General features: G+C 39.5%; 1 protein-coding gene across 1 annotated transcript in view; it reads right to left on the bottom strand.

The window, feature by feature from the left end:
• Positions 1-3,480: 3,480 nt before the first annotated feature.
• The window catches only part of OTC (ornithine transcarbamylase), a 77,952-nt gene continuing 66,677 nt past the window's right edge, over positions 3,481-14,755 (bottom strand). The window contains exon 10 of the mRNA XM_028841925.2: positions 3,481-5,412. Coding sequence (XP_028697758.1) covers positions 5,353-5,412 — 60 coding nt within the window. The 3' untranslated portion in view covers positions 3,481-5,352. The remainder of the gene's footprint in view (positions 5,413-14,755) is intronic.

Here is a 14,755-nt window from a genome sequence, read left to right as displayed (position 1 = left end):
CCTCCAGGGGATTCTGATGCACACTTAAGTTGGAGAACCACTAAAACAAGCTTGTGTTTGTCCAACCCGTGGCCCATGGACCACATGCGGCCCAGGACAGCTTTGAATGTGGCCCAACACAAATTTGTAAACTTTCTTAAAACATTATGAGTGTTTTTGCAATTGTTTTATTGTTAGTTCCTCAGTTACCATTAGTATTAGTGTATTTTATGTGTGGCCCAAGATAATTCTTCTAATGTGGCCCAGGGAAGCGAGAAGATTGGACATTCTTGCACTAAAGTATGCCAACACAGCCTCAGGAAGCCAGGGCAAGGGGCAGACCAACTAAACAGCTACTGGGGTTGCCAATCTATAAGGGTGCTAAAATTCCACAGAAGTTAATCAGAAATATTTTGGCAGTTAACTTAAATCTCCTCTTCTCTAGGGAAAGTAAATTGGTCTCATTCCTATTCCATGCAGGTAATAAATTTCCTATTTTGAATTTTAATATGTGACAGAAAAATAGTGTTTGTTATTTTTAATATTCTGCTGTCTTCTACAAAAGGTTGATCCTGGTAACTGGAAGAGTTTTTGCTTGCTAAACATGAGTTCTTCCACATTTGTCTAATAGCCTCTTAGCTCTCTACTCCTCCTTGACGTCTGAAGGATGAGCAGTACAGACCGACAAAACATCTTATTCATGGGTCATCTTAGATCGTATTCCCTAGAACGTAGCCTGAGATGGGGATTCTTGTGCCAGTGATTTATTGAGGACACTCTCAGCAGAAGGCAATCAAGTTGAGGTGTCAGAGAGGGGTTGGGGGAGCAGTGTGGAGAGAAGCTAAGCAAGGACGTGGTCTCAAGTGGTTACTAGCTTCAGCCTGATCCCACCCACGTGACGTTATGAGGCTGAAATTTCACCCACACACTTGGTCCTGCCTGGAGAGAAGGGAGCCAAGTTTTTATATCCCTATATCAGTCACTCATTAACTGTGGGCTACTAGTGGCCAGGCCAGGGTGAGAGTCTGACATCCTGGGCTAACAGTACTTCCTGGTGCCTGAGAGCAGCACTTTAAAGAAGGAGGCGGCTGTGAGGCATTAGCGCGCAACCCTGTCAGCAGCTGCGGGATGGACGAACCCAGGTGAAGGGCATCTGGATGGGGCACCACCAGCATCTACTACATGGATGTAATTTTAGTTGTCTGTTTGTATCTCTGGATATCAGTGTCCACTTCTGCCTAAGGTGTGAATTTTCCTCTCTATCCCTTGGCCTTATAGAGCCATAGCTCTGGACCAGCCAGCTTCCCGTTCCCCATTCAGCCTATGGGTAAATCAAATCAAGCAGCTATATGTGTAGGATCCCAGATCATTTGCAGAGGGGCATTGAACACATGAATTATCCCTCCCTATTGAATATATTTCTATACTAGGAACATTGTTGTTATTTCCTAGTTTTTTCTTTTGTGAAATGAAGGGATAGACTGGATTTTTAAAAACCCTGTTCCAGTTTTAAAATTCATTTGCCTAATAATTTTGCTCCAGAACGCAGTTGTGCTTGCATTTTCTCTGGGGATGAGTTTCACAAAAGTGTGTATTAGAGACTAAGTCTACTGTCATGGACATAAGTGAGGCACTGATAAGACTGTGAAATGTTTTAGCACCTGCCAGGGAATTCAATTCCATTTGATCTGACCATGATTCTTTTATCAATAATTGATATTAATTTTTCTGAATAATTGTTAGGGAAGAATTTCTTTAAAATATTAAAGAACTACAGGGTTGATTATCAAATACTTGTTTCAATGATTCGTGTCATATGTTTGCCACACAAAATGGACAGACGCTATCATTTTCACTATGGGGTCTTAAGGAACCTAGCAGAAACTGAGGCAAGACACCAAAACTATCACTGCATTGTATGTGTCTCATTGCCCTCAAGTATAAGATGATACTGAAAAAATTCCTGATATAAGTTGTTGATGGCAGGGTCTCCCCTACTAGACACTGATCCTTTGTATGGTTTAAAACAAAGCACCTATTCGGGTATATGAAATACTAAAAAGTGCCCCCTCTCCATGGACAACATACAAAAAAGGCGTTCCTTCCTCCTGGCTACAAGGCCTGTAAGAAGACACAAGACTTGGTAACTGAAGTGCAGACTGGGTCTCAACCTTTATTCATTTCTTTCACCTGAGACTTTTACACAAACCACAACTTGCAAGGCAGTATGTGGCATTCTTGGTTATAGGAGTCTGATCATTGTGACTTGAGTGGTTTTCTGTTATTTAATATGACCCTTTATATTTGTCAAAGGATATCAATCCTACAAGATTGCCAAGTGGCACCATGTCTCAGATTTGCCTCAATCATCTCTATATAAGACATCAGTGAGAGCTTCCAAGACGAAAAGGCTCAAAAGGAATGTGTTCTGAATACTTTCTTCATATGTAGTGCTCACTCATCTTTATCGCATGAGAAGACTTGCTATGGAATTTTGGCACTGGACCGAGGGGGCTCTGACATTTCAACTGAGGTTCTAAGGTCACTTGTATAGGAGATCTACAGTGACATTGCCATGCTGATTCTCTATGCAGATCTTTCTACCCAGGGACGCTACCAAAGTCAAGTAATTTAGCACAATCTCCAGATAGAAATATCTGATACTGAGGCTGGTTATGGTGACCCACGCCTGTAATCCCAAGCACTTTGGGAGGTCGAGGTGAGTGGATCACTTGAGCTCAGGAGTTTGAGACCAGCCTGGCTAACATGGTGAAACCCTGTCTCTACTAAAAATACAAAAATTAGCTGGTCGTGGTGGTACGTGCCTGTAGTCCCAGCTACTCGGGAGGCTGAGGCAGGAGAATTATTTGAACAGGTGGAGGCTGCAGTGAGCTGACAGCATACCACTGCACTCCAGCCTGGGTGACAAAGTGAGACCCTGTTTCAAAAAAAAAAAAGAAAAAGAAAAGAAAAAAGAAAAAAAAAAGAGAAATATCTGACATTGAATTATTTTTCTTTATTTTCTTTCTTTATTTATTTTTTTGATGGAGTCTCGCTCTGTCACCTAGGCTGGAGGGCAGTGGCGTGTTCTCAGCTCACTGCAGCTTTCACCTCCAGGGTTCAAGTGATTCTCCCACCTCAGCCTCCCGAGTAGCTGGGATTACAGGTACCCACCACCACGCCCAGCTAATTTTTGTACTTTTTTAGTAGAGATGGGGGGAGGGGGTTTCACCATGTTGGCCAGGCTGGTCTTGAACTCCTGACCTCTGGTGATCTGCCCACCTCGGGCTCCCAAAGTGCCAGGATTACAGGCGTGAGCCACCATGCCCAGCCCTGACACTGAATTATTTTTCTAAAGTACCTGGAAACTTATCACTGAAAACAAAAACAAAAACAAAAACTGATGACATTGAAATCATTGCAGTGTAATCACTCGTGGTTTCTACTCCCAATGTTATTGTGGAGAAATCCTGGAAGAAAAGAGCTCTTTGGCTAGTTATGTTAGGTAATAGGATTTATTATGTACACCAAAGATGTAAGGGTCATTTCTATAGTTCTCATTAGACTTTGGAGTTGTAATAGTTATACAGGAAAAGGGGTAAGAAGAAAGAGGAGATGAAAACAGCTTTGCAAAAATTAAGGGTGAATTTTCCTCCCCTATTTTCTTTTTTCCTGACAGTATAAATAATGTCTGATTAAGAGGAAAAGTTAAGAAAGCATATACATTCCTACAGAATTGGGCTGAGAATGAGGTTAAATTGTATGTACCCAATAAAGAAAGCTATAGGGCTTTTTGAGGAAAAAATGACTATATTTTGGCAAGAAAATGATTACAAGTTCTTTCCAATTGAGGGAAGAAGACTATGCTATCCATTTAATTCAAAGAATAACCAGGAATGAGACGGGACCTCGTTACTATGGGAGACCATTTGGTAAGTGGAAGGACACTTCTTTCTGTGTAGGCAATTTGAGGGTGAGCCTTCCACAATCCATATGACACCTTCTGGTTAAATCATTGTTATACTCTCTGCTGAAAGATATTCCACTGAACTCCACTCTCTTTCTAAGTGCTTCCAATAAATTACCACGGACATGAAAGTCACCTTTGACATTTACTGGAAAATTTGATTTTTTTTTTCTGTAACATTATAAGCCTCTTTCCCCCACAAAAAAAAAAAAAAAAAAAAAAAAAGTTTTATTGCATCTTCATTGCAAATCTAATTTGTAATTCATCCCTTGCTTACTCATTTAAGTCAGAGATGTGTGCTGAAGAATATCAGTCAACCAGCCTGGAAACATTTTTCTAATAGTAAATGTAGAATGTAAAGGAAATTACATTATTTTGTATTCTGTAAAATGTATAATTAAAAAAAAAAAACTTCACTTATGTTATTTAACATTTTAACTAAAAAATTCAAATTATGTCATAATCATTCAGCAATACAAATGTTGGTCACCCACAAGAGAAATCTAGTTGTAATTACATTATAATAATTCAATAATGTAAATTTTTATTATCCCAAAGAAAAATTCGAGGAAAAAGATTGGCCAATATGTTGCAAGTAGTAGATTTATGGAAATATTCAGCATATGGTGTGAGTAGATGCATGATAAACACAGACATGAAAAAAATTAAATTGCTCTTGCTGGAGAATTTGAACCTAAGAAAATGCTACTCTAGGTATCCATGGTTTTACCACTTGCTAACAAAAGCTTCTTATGGCTTGTAACAGTAAGTACTCATTACAGAGAAGAGATGCATGCTCTTGAAGAACTCCCCACTACCACATTCTCACAAGTTATTGGAAAAAACTTCAGAGTTTGGGAACAGTAATAGCTATATTTTAAGAATTGTGTTATTTGCCTCCATAAATGAATGCCTGTCTACCTCATTGGCCTGAAAATTGTACCACATCTGTAAGATGAATCATTTGGCTTTCTAGTTGGTCCTGGGGGACAGGAACGCAGCCCACAGATTTACCAGTAGCTCACTGCCTGGTAAATGTTTACTTATAAATTAGTGTGGGTGATAATTTATTCAGGTAATAAGCATAGATTACATTTAATGGCTTAGACATTATACATTATGAACACAGTATTTTATGTTGAAGTAAATGTATATGATAATATGATATCTTAATGTAACTCAGAAATTGTGAATTAGAGAGTTTAAGCAAAGTTAAGTATGTATTACAGTGCATCAGCACTTAAAGGCTTCAGGAAAGTTTCACAATGGCAAAGCGGTATCATACAGTTCACCCATACCATGTGTTAGGGATCTGTTTATTTTTTAGATTCTCTTCTCCTTTCCCCACAAACCAACTCATTCTGTTACTGAAGAACATTGCTTCTTTCTTGACAAGCAACACAACATCAAAATTTAGGCTTCTGGAGCTGAGGTGAGTAATCTGTCAGCAGGGACACCATGACAGCCTGATGACACGACAAAGAAAGAAAGAAATGGATAAACATTAGCGACAGTCTGCTTAGGGACCTAGAGAAGGTGAATTAGGTTTCAGCTTTGCAGGGCTACAGTTAAAATGCGTTTTCTCAAGAAAATGGTAAGAGAACAATTCTGAACTAATATTTATTTATTTATTGGAGGAGGGGATAAATGAAGGTCAACAGAGATCAGACTGACCCAAATAGATACACAAACACTGCATAATTAGGACTCACTCCAGGACTAGTGGGTCACAGAGTTGAAATGAGGTGCTACAGTGGTAGCCGTGATTGAATTTTCCAGTCATATGTAAACCTAGTTATTGGCTAGTTTTAGAGAAATATAATCCCTCCTATCCCAGATCCTTGTGTTTATACTATGGTTTGATCACTCACAACCTAGAGAAGTTTAGGATGAATCAGATGTAGAGTGATCTGAGCAATGTCTGCTGTCTGAAGCTGTGTATTCCTGAAAGAGTATTATCTCTATAGCCAAGAGTATACAGCTTCCCCTTGGTCTGTCAACCACAAATGGTAATTTTCACTTTTACTCTTCTCAACCTCCACAAGAATGACAATAATAATATCAGAAACAATGGTGAGTGTTAGCTGAGTGCCTACTAGGTATTAGATAGAATACTAAGTACCATTTCATGTATTAGCCAAGAAATATTTTTCAAGCACTGTGCCAGGAGCTTTGGTGAGCTAGAGGGAAATGCTCACTCATTACCTCGTTTAATACAACAAAATTCTAAGGTAGTTTTTATCATTATAATTTATAGTTGAGGAAATCAATCCTTGAGATGACAGATAGTGCAGAACTGGGTTGGAACCCAGGTTTTCTCTGACTCTATTCTTTTTAAAAATTATTGTTTTTTGATTGATAAATTATAATTGTATATATTTATGGAGTACATTGTGATGTTTTGATATATGTATACAATGTGCAATGATTAAATCAAGCTAATGAACATATCCATCACCTTACTTACCTATCTTTTTTATGGAGAGACATTTGACATTTCTTCTCTAAGTTATTTTGAAATATATATTATTATTGACTATAATAATCATTCTGCTGTGTAATAGATCTCAAAATCTATTCTCCCTGTCTACTTGAAAATTTGTAACCTTTGATCAACAACTCCCCATTGCCTTCCTTCCCATCCCCTAGCCTCTGGTAATCATCATTCTACTCTCTACTTCTATGAGTTCAACTTTTTTAGAGTCCACATATAAGTGAGATCATGTAGTATTTGTCTTTCTGTGCCTGGGTTATTTTACTTAGCATAATGTCCACCAAAAAACTGTTAGAACTGATAAGGGAATTCAGTAAAATTACAGAAAATGAAATCAACATACAGAAATCAGTAGCATTTCTAATGTACTAATAATCAACTATCTGAAAAGAAAATTAAGAAAATAATCACATTTGTAATAGCAACAAAAAATTACTTATGTATAAATTTTATCAAGAAGTTAAAAGACCTGTTTACTGAAAACTATAAAACACTGATGAAAGAAAATAAAGAAGACACAAATAAATGGAATGATATCCCATGTTCATGGATTGAAAGAATTAATGTTGTAAAAATGTCCACACTACCCAAAGTGATCTACAGATTCAATGCAACCCCTATCAAAATTTCAATGTCATTTTTCACATAAATCAAAAATACAATCCTTAAGTTTGTAGGGAACCACAAAGACCCCACATAGACAAAGTGATCTTGAACAAAAGGAAGAAAGCTGGCAGCATCACACTCCTTGATTTTAAAACATATTATAAAGATATTTTAATAAAAACAACGTGGTACTGTTATAAAAACAGACACATTAACCAACAAAACAGTAAGGAAAGCCTAGAAATGAACCCATGCATTTATGGTCAATTGCTTTTTGACAGAGGTGCCAAGAGCACATAATGGGGAAAGGACAGTCTCCTCAGCAAATGGTATTTAGAAAACTAGATCTCCACATGCAGAAAAATAAAATTGGACTCTTGTCTCACACCATATTAAAAAATCAACTCAAAATGGATTAAAGACTTAAATATAAGCTCTGAAGCTATAACACTACTAAAAGAAAACATAGGGAAAAAGTTCTGTCTTAGTCTGTTTTCACGCTACTGATAAAGACATACACAAGACTAGGAAATTTATAAAGAAAAAGAGGTTTAATGGACTCACGGTTCCAATGGCTGGGGAGGCCTCACAATCATTGCAAAAGGCAAAAGGCATATCTCACATGGTGGCAGGCAAGAGAGAGAATGAGAGCCAAGCAACAGGGCTTTTCCCTTATAAAACCATCAGATCTCATGAGACTTATCCAGTACCGCGAGAACAGTATGGGGGAAACTGCCCCTATGATTCAATTATCTCCCACCAATCCCTTCCACAAAAATTATGGGAGCTACAATTCAATATGAGATTTGGGTGGGGACACAGCCAAACCATATCAAGCTCCATGACATCAGTCTGGTAATTATTCACATATGACCCTGAAAACACAAGCAACAGAAACAGACATAGACAAATCAAATTGCATCAAACTAAAAAGCTACTGTACAGCAAAAGAAACAATAAATAAAGTGAAGAGACAATCCACAGAATGGGAGAAAATATTTGCAAACCATACATCTGTTAAGGGATTCATATCCAAAATATATAAGGAAGTCAAACAACTAAAGAGAAAGAAAACAAAATAACCTGATTAAAAAATGGGCAAAGGACCTGAACAGACAGTTTTCCAAAGAAGATATACAAATCATCAAGTTCATGAAAAAATGCTGAGTATCACTAATCGTTAGGGAAATGCAAATTAAACCACAATGAGATATCACCACACACCTATTAGAGTGGCTTTTATTTTTACAAAAATGAAAGATAAGTGTTGACAAGAATGCAGAGAGGGAGGATCTCCTGTGCATTGTTGGTGGGAATCTAAATTAGTATAGCCTTCATAAAAAATGGTATAGAGGTTCCTCAAAAACTAAAACTAGAACTCCCATATGATCCAGCAGTCCCATTTCCTAGTATATATCCAAAGGAACTGAAACCAATCTGGTGCAGGGATATCTGCACTTCCATGTTCACTGCAGCATTATTTACAATAGCTAAGATATGGAATCAACCTAAGTGTCCATCAATGGATGAATGGATAGAGAAAATGTGGTGTATATATCCAATGGAATAGTATTCAGCCTTAAAAAAGGAAATCCTGTCATTTGTGACAACATGGGTGAATCTGGATGACTCTACTCTTAAAAGGTAGTTTTGTGGTCTCTCAGGTACTTTTTCTTACACTTCAACCATACTGTACATGTGTTCCTAGCCTATATCAAAAGTGCAGGTCTTGTATTTCAAAGGTGTTAACTGAATATACTTATCAAAGTTATCACATGCCAGGCCCTGTGCTGAGTGCTGTATGTGCATCATAACATGTAATATCCTTTCCTACTGTATGAAATGGTAAGAGATGTAAAATACAGATCGAGAAACTGAGATGTAGGAATTTTCCTGAGTGGTGGTGGCGAGAGGTGGATCCGCACCTACCTGTCCCTGGGTCCTGACTACAATGCTCACATGACTCTGATCTCATTGAATCCTCATAACCTTAAGAGGTTAGTTCTATTTTTTTATCCTCATTTTTCATATGAATAAACTGGTCTTAGTGAAGTTAAGGTATTTGCCTAAGTTGATTAGGAGCCCAAGATCACAGAGAGAGCCGGAATTTTAACCTGATTTCCAAAACTTATGTTCTAAAACCAATTCCCTATATTGCCTTTAAGCTGCAAAAATGTATGAGTCCATATTTAAAGTATGTGTCAGGCACACTTCTAGGTATAATAAAGAATGTTACAGACAGGATTACTGCTTTCATAAAGAAGTTTTCATTATAGTTGGGGGACAGGCAACAAACAGACAAAAAAATACAAAAATATCAAGTAGTGCCATTAGAAAATAAAATGTAAAAAGGAGATAAAGGAGCCTTGGGAACCACTTAAGAGTGAGTGGCGTGGGAAGATCTTGCTCAACAGTAACATTTAAGGTGATGTCTGAATGACAAGAAGGAACTGGTTAACCCAGGGCAAACTTTGGCATAAGAATGTCTACCAGGTAAAAGACACTGTAAACTTTTTAATGGGTTCCTGGGAGCCCCTCTCATTTTTGCTTTGTTTTTAATTGTCTATGGATTGTATCAACTTTATTTCCAAATAAAAACTTACAAATTCAACTTGGATTAGGATTGTCAGATTCAGTTAAATAAACGCAGACCGACAAGCAGTTAAACAAGAATTTCAGATAACAACAAATACATTTTTTACTGTATGTTCTAAATAGTACATGAAACATACTTAGACTAAAAATTATTCATTGTTTATCTAAAATTCAAATTTAACTGGGTGTCCTGTATTTTATCTGGCAACTCTAACTTGGGGAGAAGTAAATGACTATAAAATACTGTGAGTTACATTTGCAATGGTGTTTTGGACTTAAGAGTCATATGTGGATAACAATGCTTTGAAGTGTCAGCTTTTTTTCTTTTTTTCAAGGTCCCTTTAGGTTATTTTAGCTCCAGTGTAAAATTTATAGGCAGAGGAAAAATATCTGTCCACATTTTGTGAGTCCTACTGCCTTATTAATCACTGAAAAATACAAAAGCAAGCTTCATGGGGAGGAAATGGGTGATTTTTGTTTTTAAACAAAGGGATCCAAAGACCTGTGCACTATGAAGAGAATGATGCAATTAGTGAAGCGTTCTGAACAGCACTACTGGAAGTCTCTTAGCATGGAGGCCTTAAAAAGCTACTCTGAGCGCTGAAAGAGGACACTTATGCTTTAAAAAATGCTACACCATTAAAGAAAAAGCCCTTCATCCTATTTTAGTTATATACCTTAAACATCAGTCATTACAGGCATCTCAGAACTATAGGGTCACGTTGCGGCTTTCCTTTCTTATTTCATCCTGATTTTAAATCAAGTTGTATGTGTGAAAATTATTCCCTGGAGTAGTGCTGTCCAACAGAGCTCTCGGCAGTGATGGAAGTGTTCGATGTCTGTGCTGTCCAATACCAATAGTGTAGCCACCAGCCACATGTGGCTATTGAGCATTCAACAACTTGGTTGGTATAATTGAGGAACTGAGGAATGGAATCTTCTTTTTTTTTCTTTGTGTTGAGATGGAGTCTTGCTCTGTGGCCCAGGCTGGAGTGCCGTGGCACAATCTTGGCTCACTGCAACCTCTGCCTCCCAGGTTCAAGCAATTCTCCTGCCTCAGCCTCCTGAGTAGCTGGGATTACAGACGTGCACCACCATGCCTGGCTAATATTTTTGTACTTTTAGTAGAGATAGAGTTTTACCACGCTGGCCAGGCTGGTCTCAAACTCCTGACCTCAAGTAATGCCCCTGTCTCAGCCTCCCAAAATGCTGGGATTACAGGCATGAGCCACCGTGCCCAGCCTGAATCTTCGATTTTGTAAAATTTTAATTAGTTTAGATTTAAATTTAAAAAGCCACATATGCCTACTGGCTACTGTATTGGATAAGCTAGTCTGGAGGAAGACAAGTATTAGAACATCTTAGAAAAATGTATCACAGCAGTGCTGAACCTAAAGGCCATTCTAAATAAGCTATATAAGAATAATTAATTTGCGGCTGGCTGCGGTGGCTCACACCTGTAATCTCAGCAATTTGGGAGGCCGAGGCAGGTGGATCACCTGAGGTCAGGGGTTCGAGACCAGACTGGCCAACATGGCGAAACCCTGTCTCTACTAAAAATACAAAAATTAGGGGGCGGAGCAAGATGGCCAAATAGGAACAGCTCCAGTCTCCAACTCCCAGCGTGAGCGACACAGAAGACCGGTGATTTCTGCATTTTCAACTGAGGTACTGGGTTCATCTCACTGGGGAGTGCCGGACGATCGGTGCTGGTCAGCTGCTGCAGCCCGACCAGCGAGAGCTGAAGCAGGGCGAGGCATTGCCTCACCTGGGAAGCACAAGGGGGAAGGGAATCCCTTTTCCTAGCCAGGGGAACTGAGACACACAACACCTGGAAAATTGGGTAACTCCCACCCCAATACTGCGCTTTAAGCAAACAGGCACACCAGGAGATCATATCCCACACCTGGCCGGGAGGGTCCCACACCCACGGAGCCTCCCTCATTGCTAGCACAGCAGTCTGTGATCTACCGGCAAGGCAGCAGCGAGGCTGGGGGAGGGGCGCCCGCCATTGCTGAGGCTTAAGTAGGTAAACAAAGCTGCTGGGAAGCTCGAACTGGGTGGAGCTCACAGCAGCTCAAGGAAACCTGCCTGTCTCTGTAGACTCCACCTCTGAGGACAGGGCACAGTAAACAATAACAAACACAGCCGAAACCTCAGCAGACGCAAACGACTCTGTCTGACAGCTTTGAAGAGAGCAGTGGATCTCCCAACACGGAGGTTGAGATCTGAGAAGGGACAGACTCCCTGCTCAAGTGGGTCCCTGACCCCCGAGTAGCCTAACTGGGAGACATCCCCCACTAGGGGCAGTCTGACACCCCACACCTCACAGGGTGGAGTACACTCCTGAGAGGAAGCTTCCAAAGCAAGAATCAGACAGGTACACTCGCTGTTCAGAAATATTCTATCTTCTGCAGCCTCTGCAGCTGATACCCAGGCAAACAGGGTCTGGAGTGGACCTCAAGCAATCTCCAACAGACCTACAGCTGAGGGTCCTGACTGTTAGAAGGAAAACTATCAAACAGGAAGGACACCTACACCAAAACCCCATCAGTACATCACCATCATCAAAGACCAGAGGCAGATAAAACCACAAAGATGGGGAAAAAGCAGGGCAGAAAAGCTGGAAATTCAAAAAATAAGAGCGCATCTCCCCCGGCAAAGGAGCGCAGCTCATCGCCAGCAACGGATCAAAGCTGGACGGAGAATGACTTTGACGAGATGAGAGAAGAAGGCTTCAGTCCATCAAATTTCTCAGAGCTAAAGGAGGAATTACGTACCCAGTGCAAAGAAACTAAAAATCTTGAAAAAAAAGTGGAAGAATTGATGGCTAGAGTAATTAATGCAGAGAAGGTCCTAAACGAAATGAAAGAGATGAAAACCATGACACGAGAAATACGTGACAAATGCACAAGCTTCAGTAACCGACTCGATCAACTGGAAGAAAGAGTATCTGCGATTGAGGATCAAATGAATGAAATGAAGCGAGAAGAGAAACCAAAAGAACAAAGAAGAAAAAGAAATGAACAAAGCCTGCAAGAAGTATGGGATTATGTAAAAAGACCAAATCTACGTCTGATTGGGGTGCCTGAAAGTGAGGGGGAAAATGGAACCAAGTTGGAAAACACTCTTCAGGATATCATCCAGGAGAACTTCCCCAACCTAGTAGGGCAGGCCAACATTCAAATCCAGGAAATACAGAGAACGCCACAAAGATACTCCTTGAGAAGAGCAACTCCAAGACACATAATTGCCAGATTCACCAAAGTTGAAATGAAGGAAAAAATCTTAAGGGCAGCCAGAGAGAAAGGTCAGGTTACCCACAAAGGGAAGCCCATCAGACTAACAGCAGATCTCTCAGCAGAAACTCTCCAAGCCAGAAGAGAGTGGGGGCCAATATTCAACATTCTTAAAGAAAAGAATTTTCAACCCAGAATTTCATATCCAGCCAAACTAAGTTTCATAAGTGAAGGAGAAATAAAATCCTTTACAGATAAGCAAATGCTTAGAGATTTTGTCACCACTAGGCCTGCCTTACAAGAGACCCTGAAGGAAGCACTAAACATGGAAAGGAACAACCGGTACCAGCCATTGCAAAAACATGCCAAAATGTAAAGACCATCGAGGCTAGGAGGAAACTGCATCAACTAACGAGCAAAATAACCAGTTAATATCATAATGGCAGGCTCAAGTTCACACATAACAATCTTAACCTTAAATGTAAATGGACTAAATGCTCCAATTAAAAGACACAGACTGGCAAACTGGATAAAGAGTCAAGACCCATCAGTCTGCTGTATTCAGGAGACCCATCTCACACGCAGAGACATACATAGGCTCAAAATAAAGGGATGGAGGAAGATTAAACAAGCAAATGGAGAACAAAAAAAAGCGGGGGTTGCAATACTAGTCTCTGATAAAACAGACTTTAAACCAGCAAAGATCAAAAGAGACAAAGAAGGCCATTACATAATGGTAAAGGGATCAATTCAACAGGAAGAGCTAACTATCCTAAATATATATGCACCCAATACAGGAGCACCCAGATTCATCAAGCAAGTCCTTAGAGACTTACAAAGAGACTTAGACTCCCATACAATAATAATGGGAGACTTCAACACTCCACTGTCAACATTAGACAGATCAACGAGACAGAAAGTTAACAAGGATATCCAGGAATTGAACTCATCTCTGCAGCAAGCAGACCTAATAGACATCTATAGAACTCTCCACCCCAAATCAACAGAATATACATTCTTCTCAGCACCACATCGTACTTACTCCAAAATCGACCACGTAATTGGAAGTAAAGCACTCCTCAGCAAATGTACAAGAACAGAAATTATAACAAACTGTCTCTCAGACCACAGTGCAATCAAACTAGAACTCAGGACTAAGAAACTCAATCAAAACCGCTCAACTACATGGAAACTGAACAACCTGCTCCTGAATGGCTACTGGGTACATAACGAAATGAAGGCAGAAATAAAGATGTTCTTTGAAACCAATGAGAACAAAGATACAACATACCAGAATCTCTGGGACACATTTAAAGCAGTGTGTAGAGGGAAATTTATAGCACTAAATGCCCACAAGAGAAAGCAGGAAAGATCTAAAATGGACACTCTAGCATCGCAATTAAAAGAACTAGAGAAGCAAGAGCAAACACATTCGAAAGCTAGCAGAAGGCAAGAAATAACTAAGATCAGAGCAGAACTGAAGGAGATAGAGACACAAAAAACTCTCCAAAAAATCAATGAATCCAGGAGTTGGTTTTTTGAAAAGATCAACAAAATTGACAGACCACTAGCAAGACTAATAAAGAAGAAAAGAGAGAAGAATCAAATCGACGCAATTAAAAATGATAAAGGGGATATCACCACCGACCCCACAGAAATACAAACTACCATCAGAGAATACTATAAACACCTCTACGCAAATAAACTGGAAAATCTAGAAGAAATGGATAATTTCCTGGACACTTACACTCTTCCAAGACTAAACCAGGAAGAAGTTGAATCCCTGAATAGACCAATAGCAGTCTCTGAAATTGAGGCAATAATTAATAGCCTACCAACCAAAAAAAGTCCAGGACCAGATGGATTCACAGCTGA

This window comes from Macaca mulatta, chromosome X (assembly GCF_049350105.2).
Source record: "Macaca mulatta isolate MMU2019108-1 chromosome X, T2T-MMU8v2.0, whole genome shotgun sequence".
Taxonomy (NCBI): Eukaryota; Metazoa; Chordata; class Mammalia; order Primates; family Cercopithecidae; genus Macaca; species Macaca mulatta.
Note: the sequence above shows the minus strand (reverse complement) of the source record. Positions and strands in the feature narration are given on the sequence as shown.